This window comes from Castor canadensis, chromosome 9 (assembly GCF_047511655.1).
Source record: "Castor canadensis chromosome 9, mCasCan1.hap1v2, whole genome shotgun sequence".
In the NCBI taxonomy this organism is placed as follows: domain Eukaryota; kingdom Metazoa; phylum Chordata; class Mammalia; order Rodentia; family Castoridae; genus Castor; species Castor canadensis.
The window spans coordinates 30,994,931-31,008,288 of record NC_133394.1 but is presented as its reverse complement, the minus strand read 5'-3'; the positions used below and the strand labels follow the sequence as shown (position 1 = coordinate 31,008,288).

Here is a 13,358-nt window from a genome sequence, read left to right as displayed (position 1 = left end):
TCTCTTCACATTCAGCCTGGACATTTTCTTGGTTAGAATTTACCAGTTCATTGTTTTCTTTATTACCTTAGGTATTAGTTTTACTAAAATTTCTGTGCTGCATAATACAAACAATACTTTCTCTAGCCTCTAATAACATTTGCCTCAAATTATCACTAACAATCTCCTTAAGACTCTTTTACTAAGTCTTGAGGTTTCCCTATCTTTGTACCCATTCCTTGATGTCAAAATCATTGCTAAAAATTTTGTTTTTGTTATGGTCCTGGTTCAATCATTTGCTACACATTCAATTGAGAGGTGAGTCTCACTTTTTTCCTTTTCAATATTGACCATGCTTTGTGGCTTTCTTGACCAATTCATGTAATAGAAGTGATATTTTAGCACTTCTTAGGCAAAGTCATAAACTTTACAGCATCTACCCGGGCCTCTTGCCATCACTGGTTTTAGGGTCATGACAAGTTAAAGATTGTCATTCCTGAGAGTTTATACATAGGAGCCCAGCTCCACAGTGTTTATTATTAATCTAAGTTATTCATAATCATTAACTTATTGAGTACTTGATTGCCTTAAGACTGGGCCTTACTTTCAATCCAGTGGTCCAATATATTACAGGTTATTTCAATGGGACAAGTTTGATAAGAACAACCTCTAATGTTTCATCTTGAAGCATACATTTTAAGGATTAGTAAGAATGATCCCCATATAAATTTAGTTTCCTTCCATGCAGCTGTCAGGGTTTAATAATGAATTATACCTGTCAACCAATTACAGAGCAGAGTTGACCACTAATGAATAGTTGCAAGTTACTATCAGAAGTTAACCCTCCTAACTCTTCCAAAACAGATTTAATCAGGGATTCCTGGGCACTTCTTTACCTTAACCAGAAAATTAATATAAGAAACTTCTAATATGATCAGAATGGCTTTTTAAGTCAGAAACTTAAGAAGGTAGTACTTGAGATATATATGCATGCAGTCTCTAGTCCTGCAGTCATCCTGTGGTCAGGTAAGTGAGCTTACTTGCAGAGTGTTACATTGTGCTTTTGTGCCAGAAAGGAGACACAACTGTCACACTTGTCTTTTAAGTACCTTACATGGTGCCTCGAATAGTTTGTATTACAATTTCTATCTATCTTCTTCCTTAACATTATCTGAGGAAGCAATGTTGGAAGACAGCAAAAATAACACAAATAAATACTTAGGCTTTGTGAGAACTGGTACAAGAGAAATTTGGTAGAGATGTTTGGGGAATAGGCCTTAGTAGTGGAATATTTGAAAAATTATAAAAAGTTCATGTGCTGCTTGAGAAAAACCTTAGATGTGTCATAAATATGAAATATTTGCTTATGTAGGATGACTTGATAACTTTTAGGTCTAGAATGAACCAAAGTATTGTCTAGCTTAGGCCTAATCAGGGGACCATTTGTCAACTGTTTCCTGCCTGTGATGAAACACCATGGTGTAAATCAGCACAATGCTTTCTTCATCAAAAAGGACGAGTAGTGAAATGCTTGGTGAAATGGTAAATTTACATTTAGTTGTAGATTCTTCTCACATGGGCAGTAGTCAGTAGACCATTCTTGAGGAGGTGATTTAGTCAGTTCCTTTTATTGTCAGATAAGGAACATGAGACACAGAAAAACAAGTGAGATTTAAGAAAGTTTTATACCTATCAAGTTACAGAGCTAGTTCAGTTGAGTCCAGCTAACCTAAGTACAAGTGAATTAAGTGTTCTTTTAAGTATATTGTATTGTACCTAGAGGATATTACTACTCACTGGAATTGAATGTTTTTTTAAAAATACTAAGTTATAAAGAACATGATCAATATTTGTTTGAAATATTTGACTTGATAAAAAATTTTCAATACTATAGAAAGTTGTTGGTATTATTTTGAATGAAAAAGATCTATGGAATTCATTGTCTCAGATCACCACTGTAGAAAATATTTCATGTTTTAATTATGCACCTAAAGATAAGGGCTAAAATTAAAATAACTTTCATGATCGGGAGATGGATGAAAGGTAGCTTTTATTTTTATTTTTTGAAAGTTCATTTTAATACTGCTCATGAATCTTCCAAGACTTTTTGTTTTGAGATTTATTTATTTACTTATGCTCTATTAGGGTTTAATTTATACACAAAAAATCATTCAATTTTAAGTGTACAATTTGGTGAGTTTTGCGAAATGTATGTAGTCAGGTGTCATCCAGAAAGGCTGGGTGATAGTAAAGCACTGAAGCACTTAGGGTCTTAGAATTGCAATTGAGGGAGTACAGATCCCAGTAGAGATCAGAATAGGTCCTTTTAGGTAGGGGTATAGGAGGCTGTTTGAAAGATAGGAAGTTAAAGTTAAAATGAGAAGGTGTAAGTGGGTAACACAAGTTGTTAAGAATTATGACTGGAGAATCAATTTACTTCTATTGGTCCAGGGCTGACCAGCTTAGACTATATGATTGTCACTAGAGAATTTGGCTGACACAATTCTCAGGATGTTCCTTCTCAGCAAATAACTTTCTTTTCACATGTCAACAAATCCATAGGGAGTGGTCATCACCACCAAAGATGGTGTCTGTGTCACAAAATGGAGTCAGGCTATCAATTTCTTTTTTTGTTGTTGTTCATTTATTCCATGTGCATACATTGTTTGGGTCATTTCTCCATGCTGCTCCCCTCCCCAACCTTCTCCCCACCCCTCAATTCCAGGTAGGTCCTGTTCTGCCCTTATCACTAATTTTGTTGAAGAAAAGACACAAGCATAGTAAGGAAGATGAACGTTTTATCTTGAGTTAAGGATAGCTATACAGAGAGATTCCTATCATTGCTTTCATGTACACACATGTTATGACCCATGTTGATTCATCTCTAACTGGTCTTTACACTGGTTCCTGATCCCCTTCTCATGTCAACCTCTGTCGCTGTAAGGTTTCTGTATTAGTTCCTCTGGAGTGGTGACATCAAACGCTTTCATGTTTTGGGTTTTCTACCTGTTTCTATATCACCCATATGTGCTCATACCACATTTTCTTGATCCATTCATCAGTAGTGAGGCATCTTGGCTGTTTCCATATCTTGGCTATTGTGAATAGCGCTGCAAGAAACATGGATGTGCAGGTACCTCTGAAGTAACCTGTGTTGCATTCCTTTGGGTATAGTCCCAGGAGTGGGATTGCTAGATCATATGGCAGGTCTATGTTTAGATTTTTAAGAACTCTCCAAATTTTTTCCAGAGTGGTTGCACCAGCTTGCATTCCTACCAGCAGTGGACTAGGGTACCTTTTTCCCCACATCCTCACGAGCACCAGTTAGTGCTTTTTATGATGGCTATTCTAACAGGGATGAGGTAGAATCTTAGTGAGGTTTTGATTTGCATTTCCTTTATGGCTAGAGAAGGTGAAAATTTTTTCATGAGCTTTTTGGCCATTTGAATTTCTTCTTTTGAGAAAGTTCTGTTTAGTTCAGTTGCCTATTTCTTAATTGGTTCATTGATTTTAGGAGAGTTTAGTTTCTTAAATTCCTGTATATTCTGCTTATCAGTCCCTTGTCTGATGTATAGCTGGCAAATATTTTCTCCCACTCTGTGGGTGATCTCTTCAGTTTACAGACTTTTGTTGTGCAGAGCTTTTTAATTTTATGAAGTCCCATTTATTCATCCATTCTCTTAGTTACTGGACTACTGGGGTTCTATTGAGGAAGGCTTGCCTTTCCAGAGTGTTTCCTGTTCCTTCCTGTAGTAAATTCAGAGTTTCAGGTCTGATATTTAGGTTCTTGATCCATTTTGAGTTGATACTAGTACAGGGTGATAGACATGGATCTAATTTCAGTTTCTTGCAGATGGTTAACCACTTTTCCTAGCAACATTTGTTGAAGAGGCTGTCTTTTCTCCATCGCATATTTTTGGCAACTTTGTCAAAGATGAGGTGGGTATAGTTGTGTGGATTCATCTCCGGGTCCTCTATTCTACTCCACTGGTCTTCATGTCTGTTTTTGTGCCAGTACCATGCTGTTTTTATTGCTATGGCTTTGTAATATAGTTTAAAGTCAGGTATTGTGATACCTCCAGCATTGCTCTTTTTGCTGAGTATTGCCTTGGCTATTTGTAGTCTCTTGTGCTTCCAAATGAACTTTAGGGTAGATTTTTCAACCTCTTTGATGAATGTCATTGGGATTTTGATAAGAATTGCTTTAAACATGTAGTTTGCTTTTGGTAGTATAGCCATTTTTACTATGTTGATTCTACTGATCCATGGGCAAGGCATCTTTCCATCTTCTGTAGTCTTCCTCAATCTCTTTCTTCAGGAGTTTGTAATTCTCCTTGTAGAGGTCATTCACATCCTTTGCTAAATTTACTCCTAGGTATTTAATTTTTTTTGAGGCTATTGTGAATGGAATTGTTTCCATATATTCCTTCTCAATTTGTTCATTGTTGGTGTATAGAAAAGCCAATGATTTTTGGATGTTGATTTTGTATCCTGCCACCTTACTGTAGCTGTTTATAGTGTCTAACAGTTTTTGGGTAGAGTTTTTTGGGTCTTTAAGGTATGGGATCATATTGTCTGCAAAGGATATTTTGACAGTTTCTTTACCTATTTATATTCCTTTTATTTCTTCTTCTTGCCTAATTGCTCTGGCTAGGAATTCCAGTACTATGTTGAATAGGAGTGAAGATAGTGGGCATCCTTGTCTCATCCCTGATTTTAGGGGGAATGGTTTCAGTTTTTCACCATTAAGTATAATGTTGTCTGTAGGTTTGTCATATATAGCATTTTTGATGTTGAGGTACATTCCTTCTATTCCTAGTTTTCTTAGAGCTTTTATCATGAAGTGGTGTTGGATATGTTGAAGGCTTTTTCTGCATCTATTGAGAAGATCAAGTGGTTTTTGTCTTTCCTTCTATTGATGTGCTGTATTACATTTATAGATTTGCATATGTTGAACCACCCCTGCATCCCTGGGATGAAGCCAACTTGGTCATGGTGTATGATCTGTCTGATTTGTTGTTGGATTCAGTTTGCCATTATTTTATTAAGGATTTTGTGTCAATATTTATTAAGGAAATTGGCCTGTAGTTCTCTTTTTTGGAGGTGTGTTTGTCTGGATTTGGGATGAGGGTAATATTGACTTCAGAAAATGAGTTAGGCAGTGTTCCTTCCCCTTCTATTTCATGGAAAAGTTTAAGGAGAGTTGGTTTTAGTTCCTCTTTAAACGTCTGATAGAATTGAGTAGTGAATCCATCAGGTCCTGGACTTTTTTTTTTTGGGAGACTCTTGATAGCTACTTCAATTTCTTTTTGTGTTATAGATCTATTCAGGTGATAAATATCATCTTGTTTCAGTTTTGTGTGGTTGTAAGTTTCTAGAAATCTGTCCATTTCTTCAAGATTTTCAAATTTATTAGAGTATAGGCTCTCAAAGTAGTCTGTGATGATTTCCTGCATTTCTGTGGTGTTTGTTGTTATCTCCCCTTTTGCATTTCTGATTTTTCTGATTAGGGTTTTTTTCTCTCCTCATTTTAGTCAGATTTGCCAGGGGTCTGTCAATCTTATTTATTTTCTCAAAGAACCAGCTTTTTGTTTCATTGATTCTTTTTATGTTTTATTTTTTTATTTCATTGATTTCAGCCCTTATTTTAATTATTTCTTTCCTTCTCCTTGTTTTTGGATTTGCTTGTTCTTATTTTCTAGGAGTTTGAGATGTAGTATTAGTTCATTGATTTGAGATCTTTCTGTCCTTTTAATATACACACTCATGGCTATAAACTTTCTTTTTAGGACGTGTTTGCTGTGTCCCATAGGTTCTGCTAGGTCGTGTTTTCATTTTCATTAACTTCCAGGAACCTTTTAATTTCCTTTTTTATCTCATCAATGACCTATTCGTCATTGAGCAATGTGTTGTTCAGCTTCCAATTGTTTGCATTTTTTACTGCTATTTTTGTTGTTGAGTTCTAGTTTTAATGCATTGTGGTCAGATAGAATGCATGGGATTATTTCTATTTTCTTATATTTGCTGAGGCTTGCTTTGTGCCCTAAGATATGATCAATTTTCGAGAAGGTTTCATGGGCTGCTGAGAAGAATGTATATTGTGCAGAAGTTGGATGAAATATTCTGTAGACATCAGCTAGGTCCATTTGATCTGTGGTGTGATTTAGTTCTAGGATTTCTTTATTGATTTTTTGTTTGGATGAAATATCAATTTGTGATGGGGGGTATTAAGGTCTACCACTAACACTGTTTTGGAGTTTATATATGTTTTTAGGTCCTTCAGAGTATGATTGATGAAATTGGGTGCATTGACATTGGGTGCATGTAGGTTGATAATTGTTATTTCCTTTTGGTGTATTTCCCCTTTTATTAGTATGGAGTTCCTTCTTTACCTGATTTGATCGATGTAGGTTTAAAGTCTACTTTGTCCTAGATAATATTGCTACCCCTGCCTGTTTTTGGGTACTATTGACTTGGTGAATCTTCTTCCAGCCTTTTACTCTCAGCCAGTGCTTATTTCTGTTGATGAGATGGGTCTCCTGTAAACAACAGATTGTTGAATCTTCCTTTTTAATCCAGTTTGCCAATCGGTTGCTTTTGATGGGGGTATTTAGTCCATTAACATTCAGCGTTAGTATGGATAAGTACATGGTGATCACTGTCATATAGTTGTCTTTGTTGATTAAGGATTTGATTGTGTGTAGCTGAATCAGTGTTACTCTTTAATTTCTTGCCTTTTCTTCTCCTGTGGTTTGGTACTGCCTGCCCTTTCATGGGTTTTTTTTGCTTTCATTTTCTGTTTGCGAAATTCCTTGGGGAATCTTTTGTAGTGGTGGATGGTGGTCAAATATTGTTTTAGTTTCTGCTTCTCATGGAAGACTTTTATTGTTCCATGTATTTTGAATGATAGTTTTGCTGGGTAGCGTATCCTAGGATTGAAGTTATTTTCATTCAGTGCTTGGAGGACCTCCCTCACCCCAAGCTCTTCTTGCTTTTAATGTTTCTGTTGGGAAGTGTGCTGTGATTTTGATGGGTTTTCCTTTGTTTGTTATTTGTTTTTTCTCTCTTACAGCCTTCAATGTTCTTTATCTAGTCTCTGTACTTGTTTTAATGATAATATGTCATGGGGTAGTTCTGTTTTGGTCAAGTCTGTTTGGTGTTCTGGAGGCATCCTGTACCTGAATGTGAGCATAGTTTTCTCTAGATTTGGGAAATTTTCTGTTATTTTTTGTTAAATATATTATGCCTTCCTTTTGCTTGCACCTCTTCTCCTTCTTCAATGCCCATGGTTTTCAGGTTTGTTCTTTTGATGGAGTCAGTGAGTTCTTGCATTTTCTTTTCACAGGTCTTAAGTTGTTTAACTAATAGTTCTTCAGTTTTTCCTTTAATTGCCATTTCATCTTCAAGTTCTGAGAATCTGTCTTCTGTTTGTTCTATTCTGCTGGAATTACCTTCCATTTTGTTTTGTATTTCTGTTTCATTCTTTTTTCTGAGGTTTTCCATGTCATGGGTTACTTCCTCCTTCATATTTTCAATTTTTGTCCTTAATTCATTTATCTAACTGTTAATGGTGGTCTCTGTTTCAGTTTGGTATTTATTTAGGTTCCTGTTATTTCATTTATTTGTTTCTGTGTTTTCTTATATTCTTTAATTTTGTTGTCTTGGAATTTGTTGAGTGCTTCCTGTACGTTTTGGTTGACCATGTCTGGTAACATTTCTGTGAAATTCTCATTAATTACTTGTAGGATTTCTTCTTTCAGGATGTTCTTGTGGGCTTCATTGGATTCCTTTGTATAGTTTATCTTTGTTTTGTTGCAGTCTGGATCTGGGTATTTGTTTTCTTTATTTTGCTCTAAATCCTGTACTACTTTATTTTTAGGGAGTGAATGGATTGCATCCCTTTTTCTTTTTCCCATGTCTCCATTAGGTACTGTTTCTGTCCCTGGACTATGTGTAATTTAGTATTAGCTGGGTTACAATATTAATACTAACAAAACCAAGAGAGGAGGATAAAAAAGAGAAAGAGATGGAAAGATAAAAGGAAGTGAGAAGAGAGAAAAAAAATGGGAGAGATGGTGGGTGATCAAACAGCAAACCAATCAGCAAAACCCTTAAAGAAGGGAAAACAAAAAGTCACCAGTTCTGGAACAGTAGGACTGCAGTCTTTGTTGTTCTTATGTTACTCCTTCAGCATCCAGACCTGTGTGTGTCTCTTGTGCAGGTTTGGAGCCCTCCTGTGGTAAGTGGCAGGTGGATGGTGTCCCATGGGCTTACCTGAGGAGGCCTTTAGTTGAGGCAAATTAGTGGACCTTTGGAGCATGGACCTGGTGTGCCTGAAGGGGGCAGGCCTGGCAGAGTGGAGATCATGTGTGTCTGTGGATTGCTGGCTTGGCAGGCTTTAGGGGCATGGTCCTGGTGGAGATCATGCCAGTGGCCCAGCAAAGATTGTGAGTGCCTGTGGATCACTGGCAGGCCTGAGGGCATGGCCCGGTGGAGATTGTGAATGCCTGTGGATTGCTGGCTTGGCAGGCATTAGGGGTGCAGGCTGGTGGAGTGGAGATTGTGCAGGCCTGAGGGGCATGGCCCAGTGGAGATTGTCAATGTCTGTGGATCACAGGCTTGGCAGGCCTCAGGGGCTCAGTCCGGTGGAGATCATGTGGGTGTGAGGGGTGGGAGTTTCTGGGATCACGGCCCTGGTGGGGCTGAAGATCAGGCCCAAGGATCAGAGATTCCATGGCCTGCAGAGCAGCGGCTCTGAGGGCCCATGGGGTGGCCTGCAGCCTGGCTGTTCTTTTATTATATGGTGGCATGGAGAAGCCTTCCATGAGCTAGGGGTTCAGAGTACTGAGGTTTCAGCTCTCCCTGGTGCTTTACCTCAGCCAGGTGTGTCTCCAGCCTCTCAGCAAAGTCCTTGGTTGACGGAGCTCAGGAGGTCTGCAGCTGTGTCCCAGTCACCATCTTGGATCTCCCAGGCTATCAATTTCTTTCACAGAGGCCACAGTTATTGAATCAAACTTTGCAACATTTCTATCATTCCTGAAAAGGTCTCTCATTTACTTTTGCAGTTAATATTCACTCTCGTTCCTTCCTAGGCAGCTGTTTCTGACCTAGAAACAGCTAGAGTTGTGTATAAGCCAAGCCATACATTAATCAAGTTTTTGTGACTGCCTCCTTTTTAGCATGATGTTCCTGACATTAACTCACCTTCCTCCATTTATCTTTCCTTTTTATTGCTGAGCAATAGTCCATTGTTTGGGTATAGCACATTTGGTTTGGATATTTGGGCTGTTTTCATTCTTTGTGGAAAATGTCTAGGAATAAAATTTATGGGCTATGTGTTAAGTATGTGTTTAACTTGGTAAGAAGTTGACAAACTTTTTAAAAGCATTTATATTATTTTCAACTCCAGCCAGAAGTATATGAGGGCATTTCCTTAAAAAATTTTTCTTAAAGTCACTCAGTTTGAAAACAATAATTAAGACATGTTTATTCTTACACATAATATTCTTTATGACTCCAGGTCCTGGTTTTTATAATGTTCTAAACCATACTATACTTAGCAATGTTAGAAATATCTACTTGAAGAATGAACCGACAAGTGCATTTGGTTCTTCTGTTCCTCGAATTTCATTCTTCCTCCAGAAAGATTATGTTAGTCCTGGACCTTCTGATTATCAGGTAATATGTTAATAGTAAAATAATATTCTTTGTATCTAACACCAAGCCCTTAAGATTCTTTTAAAATTATGTGATAATAGAATTGGAAGAGAAGGATATTAAACAGTTCTTATGACTATATTCCATATGTTAGGGAAAGCAGGAAAAAGATTGAGTATATTAAGTAGTAGAAAAATGCTGGAAATAAAGAATATACAAATTGAAGTTCTAGAGATGACATGCACACAGGGGAAGTGTTCAGGGAGGGATAATCAGAATGGGGAAGGTCCACAAATTCAGATCAACAAATGAAGATATTTAAAATGAACAAGTAAAGGGTTAGGGAAATTTAATGAGACAACTAATTTTAAAATGCTAAGTTTATGTATTTATTTTCAAGTTTCTTTTCTATTTAAATTTTATTTTATCATGTTTATAGGTATGTACATGTGTATACATTATTTGGGTCATCTCCCCTTTCTGTCCCCAAAATGGTAATTTAATGTGGAGACAGTTCTGTATGACATGAGGCAAGCAATCAAGACCAACAGATAAGAATAAAAGTTTCAGATTTCAATTCAGTGGAAGCAATAACTAGATTTTGGTTTAGTACAGTATTAGATGTGTAAGATGATTTTATGATACAATTGACAGCAGGAACAATGAAGACAAAGGAAACATGCTAGAAAATAATATGCTTAAAACTTAAAGGTGAGACTTATTATGTATGTGCTTTGAAATCTGAAGTCATGAATGACCCGTTGTATGTTTTATTATATAAAATTTATAATTGTGACATTGTTTCCTATTTTTAGACATTAATTTTTTCAAGTTTCTAATTTTTATTAAAGTGTATTTTTCTGAGATTTGTTTTCATTGTAAACATTCCACCAAATGTTCATTTTCTATTTTTTAAGTATTTTTTTATTCTTTTATATTTTTCCGACATAATTCTCTGTATTTTGTGTTTCTGCATGTTTTTGCTCAGGATTCCTATATGGTTTGAATCTGAAATGTCCCCTACAGGCCCATCTGATGAATGCTTTGTCCCCAGCTGGTGGTGCTGTATTGGGAGGTGGTGGCTTAGCTGGAGGATGCAGGTCCCTAGGTCACTAGGGCAGGCCTTTGAAGGTTATACTTGGTCTCTACCTGCTCTGTGCTTCCTGACTGCCTATATGTGAACTCTCTGCACTGCCCTGCTTTGCCTGCCACGATGTACTGAAACCTGTAAAACCATGAGCCAAAATAAATAATTCTTCCCTTTATGTTCTTCTCTTAGGCATTTTGGTATAGCAACACAAAGGTAACTAACACAACTTCCTTTTCAAGTGAGATTGTATATCAAACAACTTTCAAAGATACAGTGTCTCCCTCCCAAGTGCTGCCCACTATAAAATATTTGTGTTCCTTAAGCTAATGTTTTTTCCTCCCCACACAAAGCGATTATGTGCTCAGGCATTCCTCACCTGCCTTGCCTCCATTAGGACTTGAGGACAAGGAGGACTGAGGCAGGCATGTGATACTTATGCTGTCTTGCCACGAGTAATAATACCCTTTGTCTCTTACTCTGCACTCTTGTGTCTTCTGCCAGCATCTGTGAAATTGTGGCAGTATTTGGTAACTTGAAGTAGGGTAAAATCTAAGACCCATCATAGTTACTGATATTCATATATCATTAATTTATAGGCATTTTTCATTTCTTATTTTTGCTCCTGATGACTCCAGTAATGCATCTGACCATTTCTTTAAGGTAGCTAATTCCTGTTAATTTAATTTATTTTCTCTCAAATTTACCAGTTTAATATTGAGATGCTAAAATAAGAACAATTTTAACATGTCTATATATTGTCTAAAAGTCTTTAATTTTTTTAGAATGCTAGATTTTCTAGATTTCTAGGCTTTCATTCTGACTTCTTTAATTTTTTTAGATTGCTAGATTTTCTAGATTTCTAGACTTTCATTCTGACTTTCCTATATCTTTGATATGTGTCTTTCTTTGAGTTTCATCATTCAGTTTGACATAAATACAAATAGTTAATAGTAATAAAAATCATATAACATTAATTTATGATCTTAAAATGTGCTAATATAAGTATATCTTATGCTCATCATGAATCTTAGTAGTTTTAGAAACATTTTTTCTATATTTTCTATAGTATGTAATAATAGTTCATTATTTTAGCAACTGGATATTTAGAAAAAGAAATATTAAAATTATAAGATGGAAGAAATGAAAAAACCTCTTCATTATAATTGCCTATTGTCATGGCAGACATTGAGCAGTGTAGCACTTGTTTTGACACTGACTTTTGTAAGTTGTTTAAACTCTTTGTGCTTTAGGAAAATAGAGATAATAGAAGCACATACTTCAAAGTATCATTGTGAATATCAACATGTAAATACATTGAATAGCTTCTAGCATACTCAGTAAGTTTTGCTATTTATATTGACAACTATTTATTGGAAAAACTCAGTTTCTGATAGACTGCAGAAAATTTTACAAACTGTAAAAATCAAGAGCAAAAAATAGACCATAGACATATGTGACTTAAAAAAATCTAGTCTGATAACTTTGTGTTTAATTGTAGTATTAACCTAATTACTCTCAACTGGATTATTGATACATTTGTATGCATGCATCATATTTTTGTATAGGTGCTATTGTTCCATTTCATTTAAAAAATTTTTCTCTCTCAATTCTTTTTTGTGTTAATCAGACATTTTATTCTCTTTCAATTCCCTCTTTTATATTTTTAGTTAGGTATGATTTCACTATCCTTTTAGTGATTGCCATCAAGATTACTATGGAATTCTTTAATTATTACAGTCCAGTAAAAAGGATCAGATGGATCACTTTCTCATCAATGTACACTTAGAACATTTTACCTCCATTTTTCCCATTTCCAATTTTAGTGTAGTTATTGTCATACATTTTAAATTTACCTATTTTAAACTATTTGAATACCATCAATATTTATTTATATGTAGCAACATATTTGCAGTTTTTGTCATGCAGGTCATTTCTTTCAGCTTTTCCATCTGGAACCATTTTCTTCTGCCTGAAAAACTCCTTGTAGTATTATTAAAGGTGTATTTTGTCATTTTTGGATTATTTTTTGGGGTATAGGGTTGTAGGTTGGTAGTTACTTTTAGCACTTTAATCATATCTTAACATAGTTTTGTGCTTACTGTCATTTCTCTTGTGAAGCAAGTTGTTAGGTATATTGTTTCTCCTTTGAAATAAACTGACTTTTTCTGACTTCAGTTTTGTCTTTGGAATGTCTAATGTTATTTTCTTTTTAATACATCTTCTGGTCGAGCCTTTGAAAGTCTTTCATCAGTTGGAAAGAATTTGTGCCTGTAATTTCTTCACATAATTCTTATGTCATATCTTTTCCTACTTTCTTTTTGGGACTCTACTAAATATGATAGATGTATATATCATGTTCCAAACATCTCTTAATACACCTCTGTATTGTAACTTCTTTTTTTTTTCCCCTTCATGCTTCAGTTTAGATATTTTCAACTGGGTTAACTTTAAATTTACTAACTTTTTTTTCCCAACTCTGTTTCAACTGCTATTAACTTAATCTATTGAGTTCTTATTCTCAAATATTCTATTTCCTAAAGGGGTCACTTCTGAGGAGAAATAATGTTTTCAACGATTCCTCTTTTTATATTTTCTCTGTCTTGTTGAACTCATTAATCATCATTAAGGTACT

General features: G+C 35.6%; 1 protein-coding gene across 1 annotated transcript in view; it reads left to right on the top strand.

Annotated features, from left to right (window-relative positions):
• The window catches only part of Stpg2 (sperm tail PG-rich repeat containing 2), a 574,528-nt gene that overhangs the window by 131,645 nt on the left and 429,525 nt on the right, over positions 1 to 13,358 (top strand). Inside the window, exon 7 of the mRNA XM_074041065.1 lies at positions 9,500 to 9,657. Within this exon, the coding sequence (XP_073897166.1) occupies positions 9,500 to 9,657 (158 nt within the window). The remainder of the gene's footprint in view (positions 1 to 9,499; positions 9,658 to 13,358) is intronic.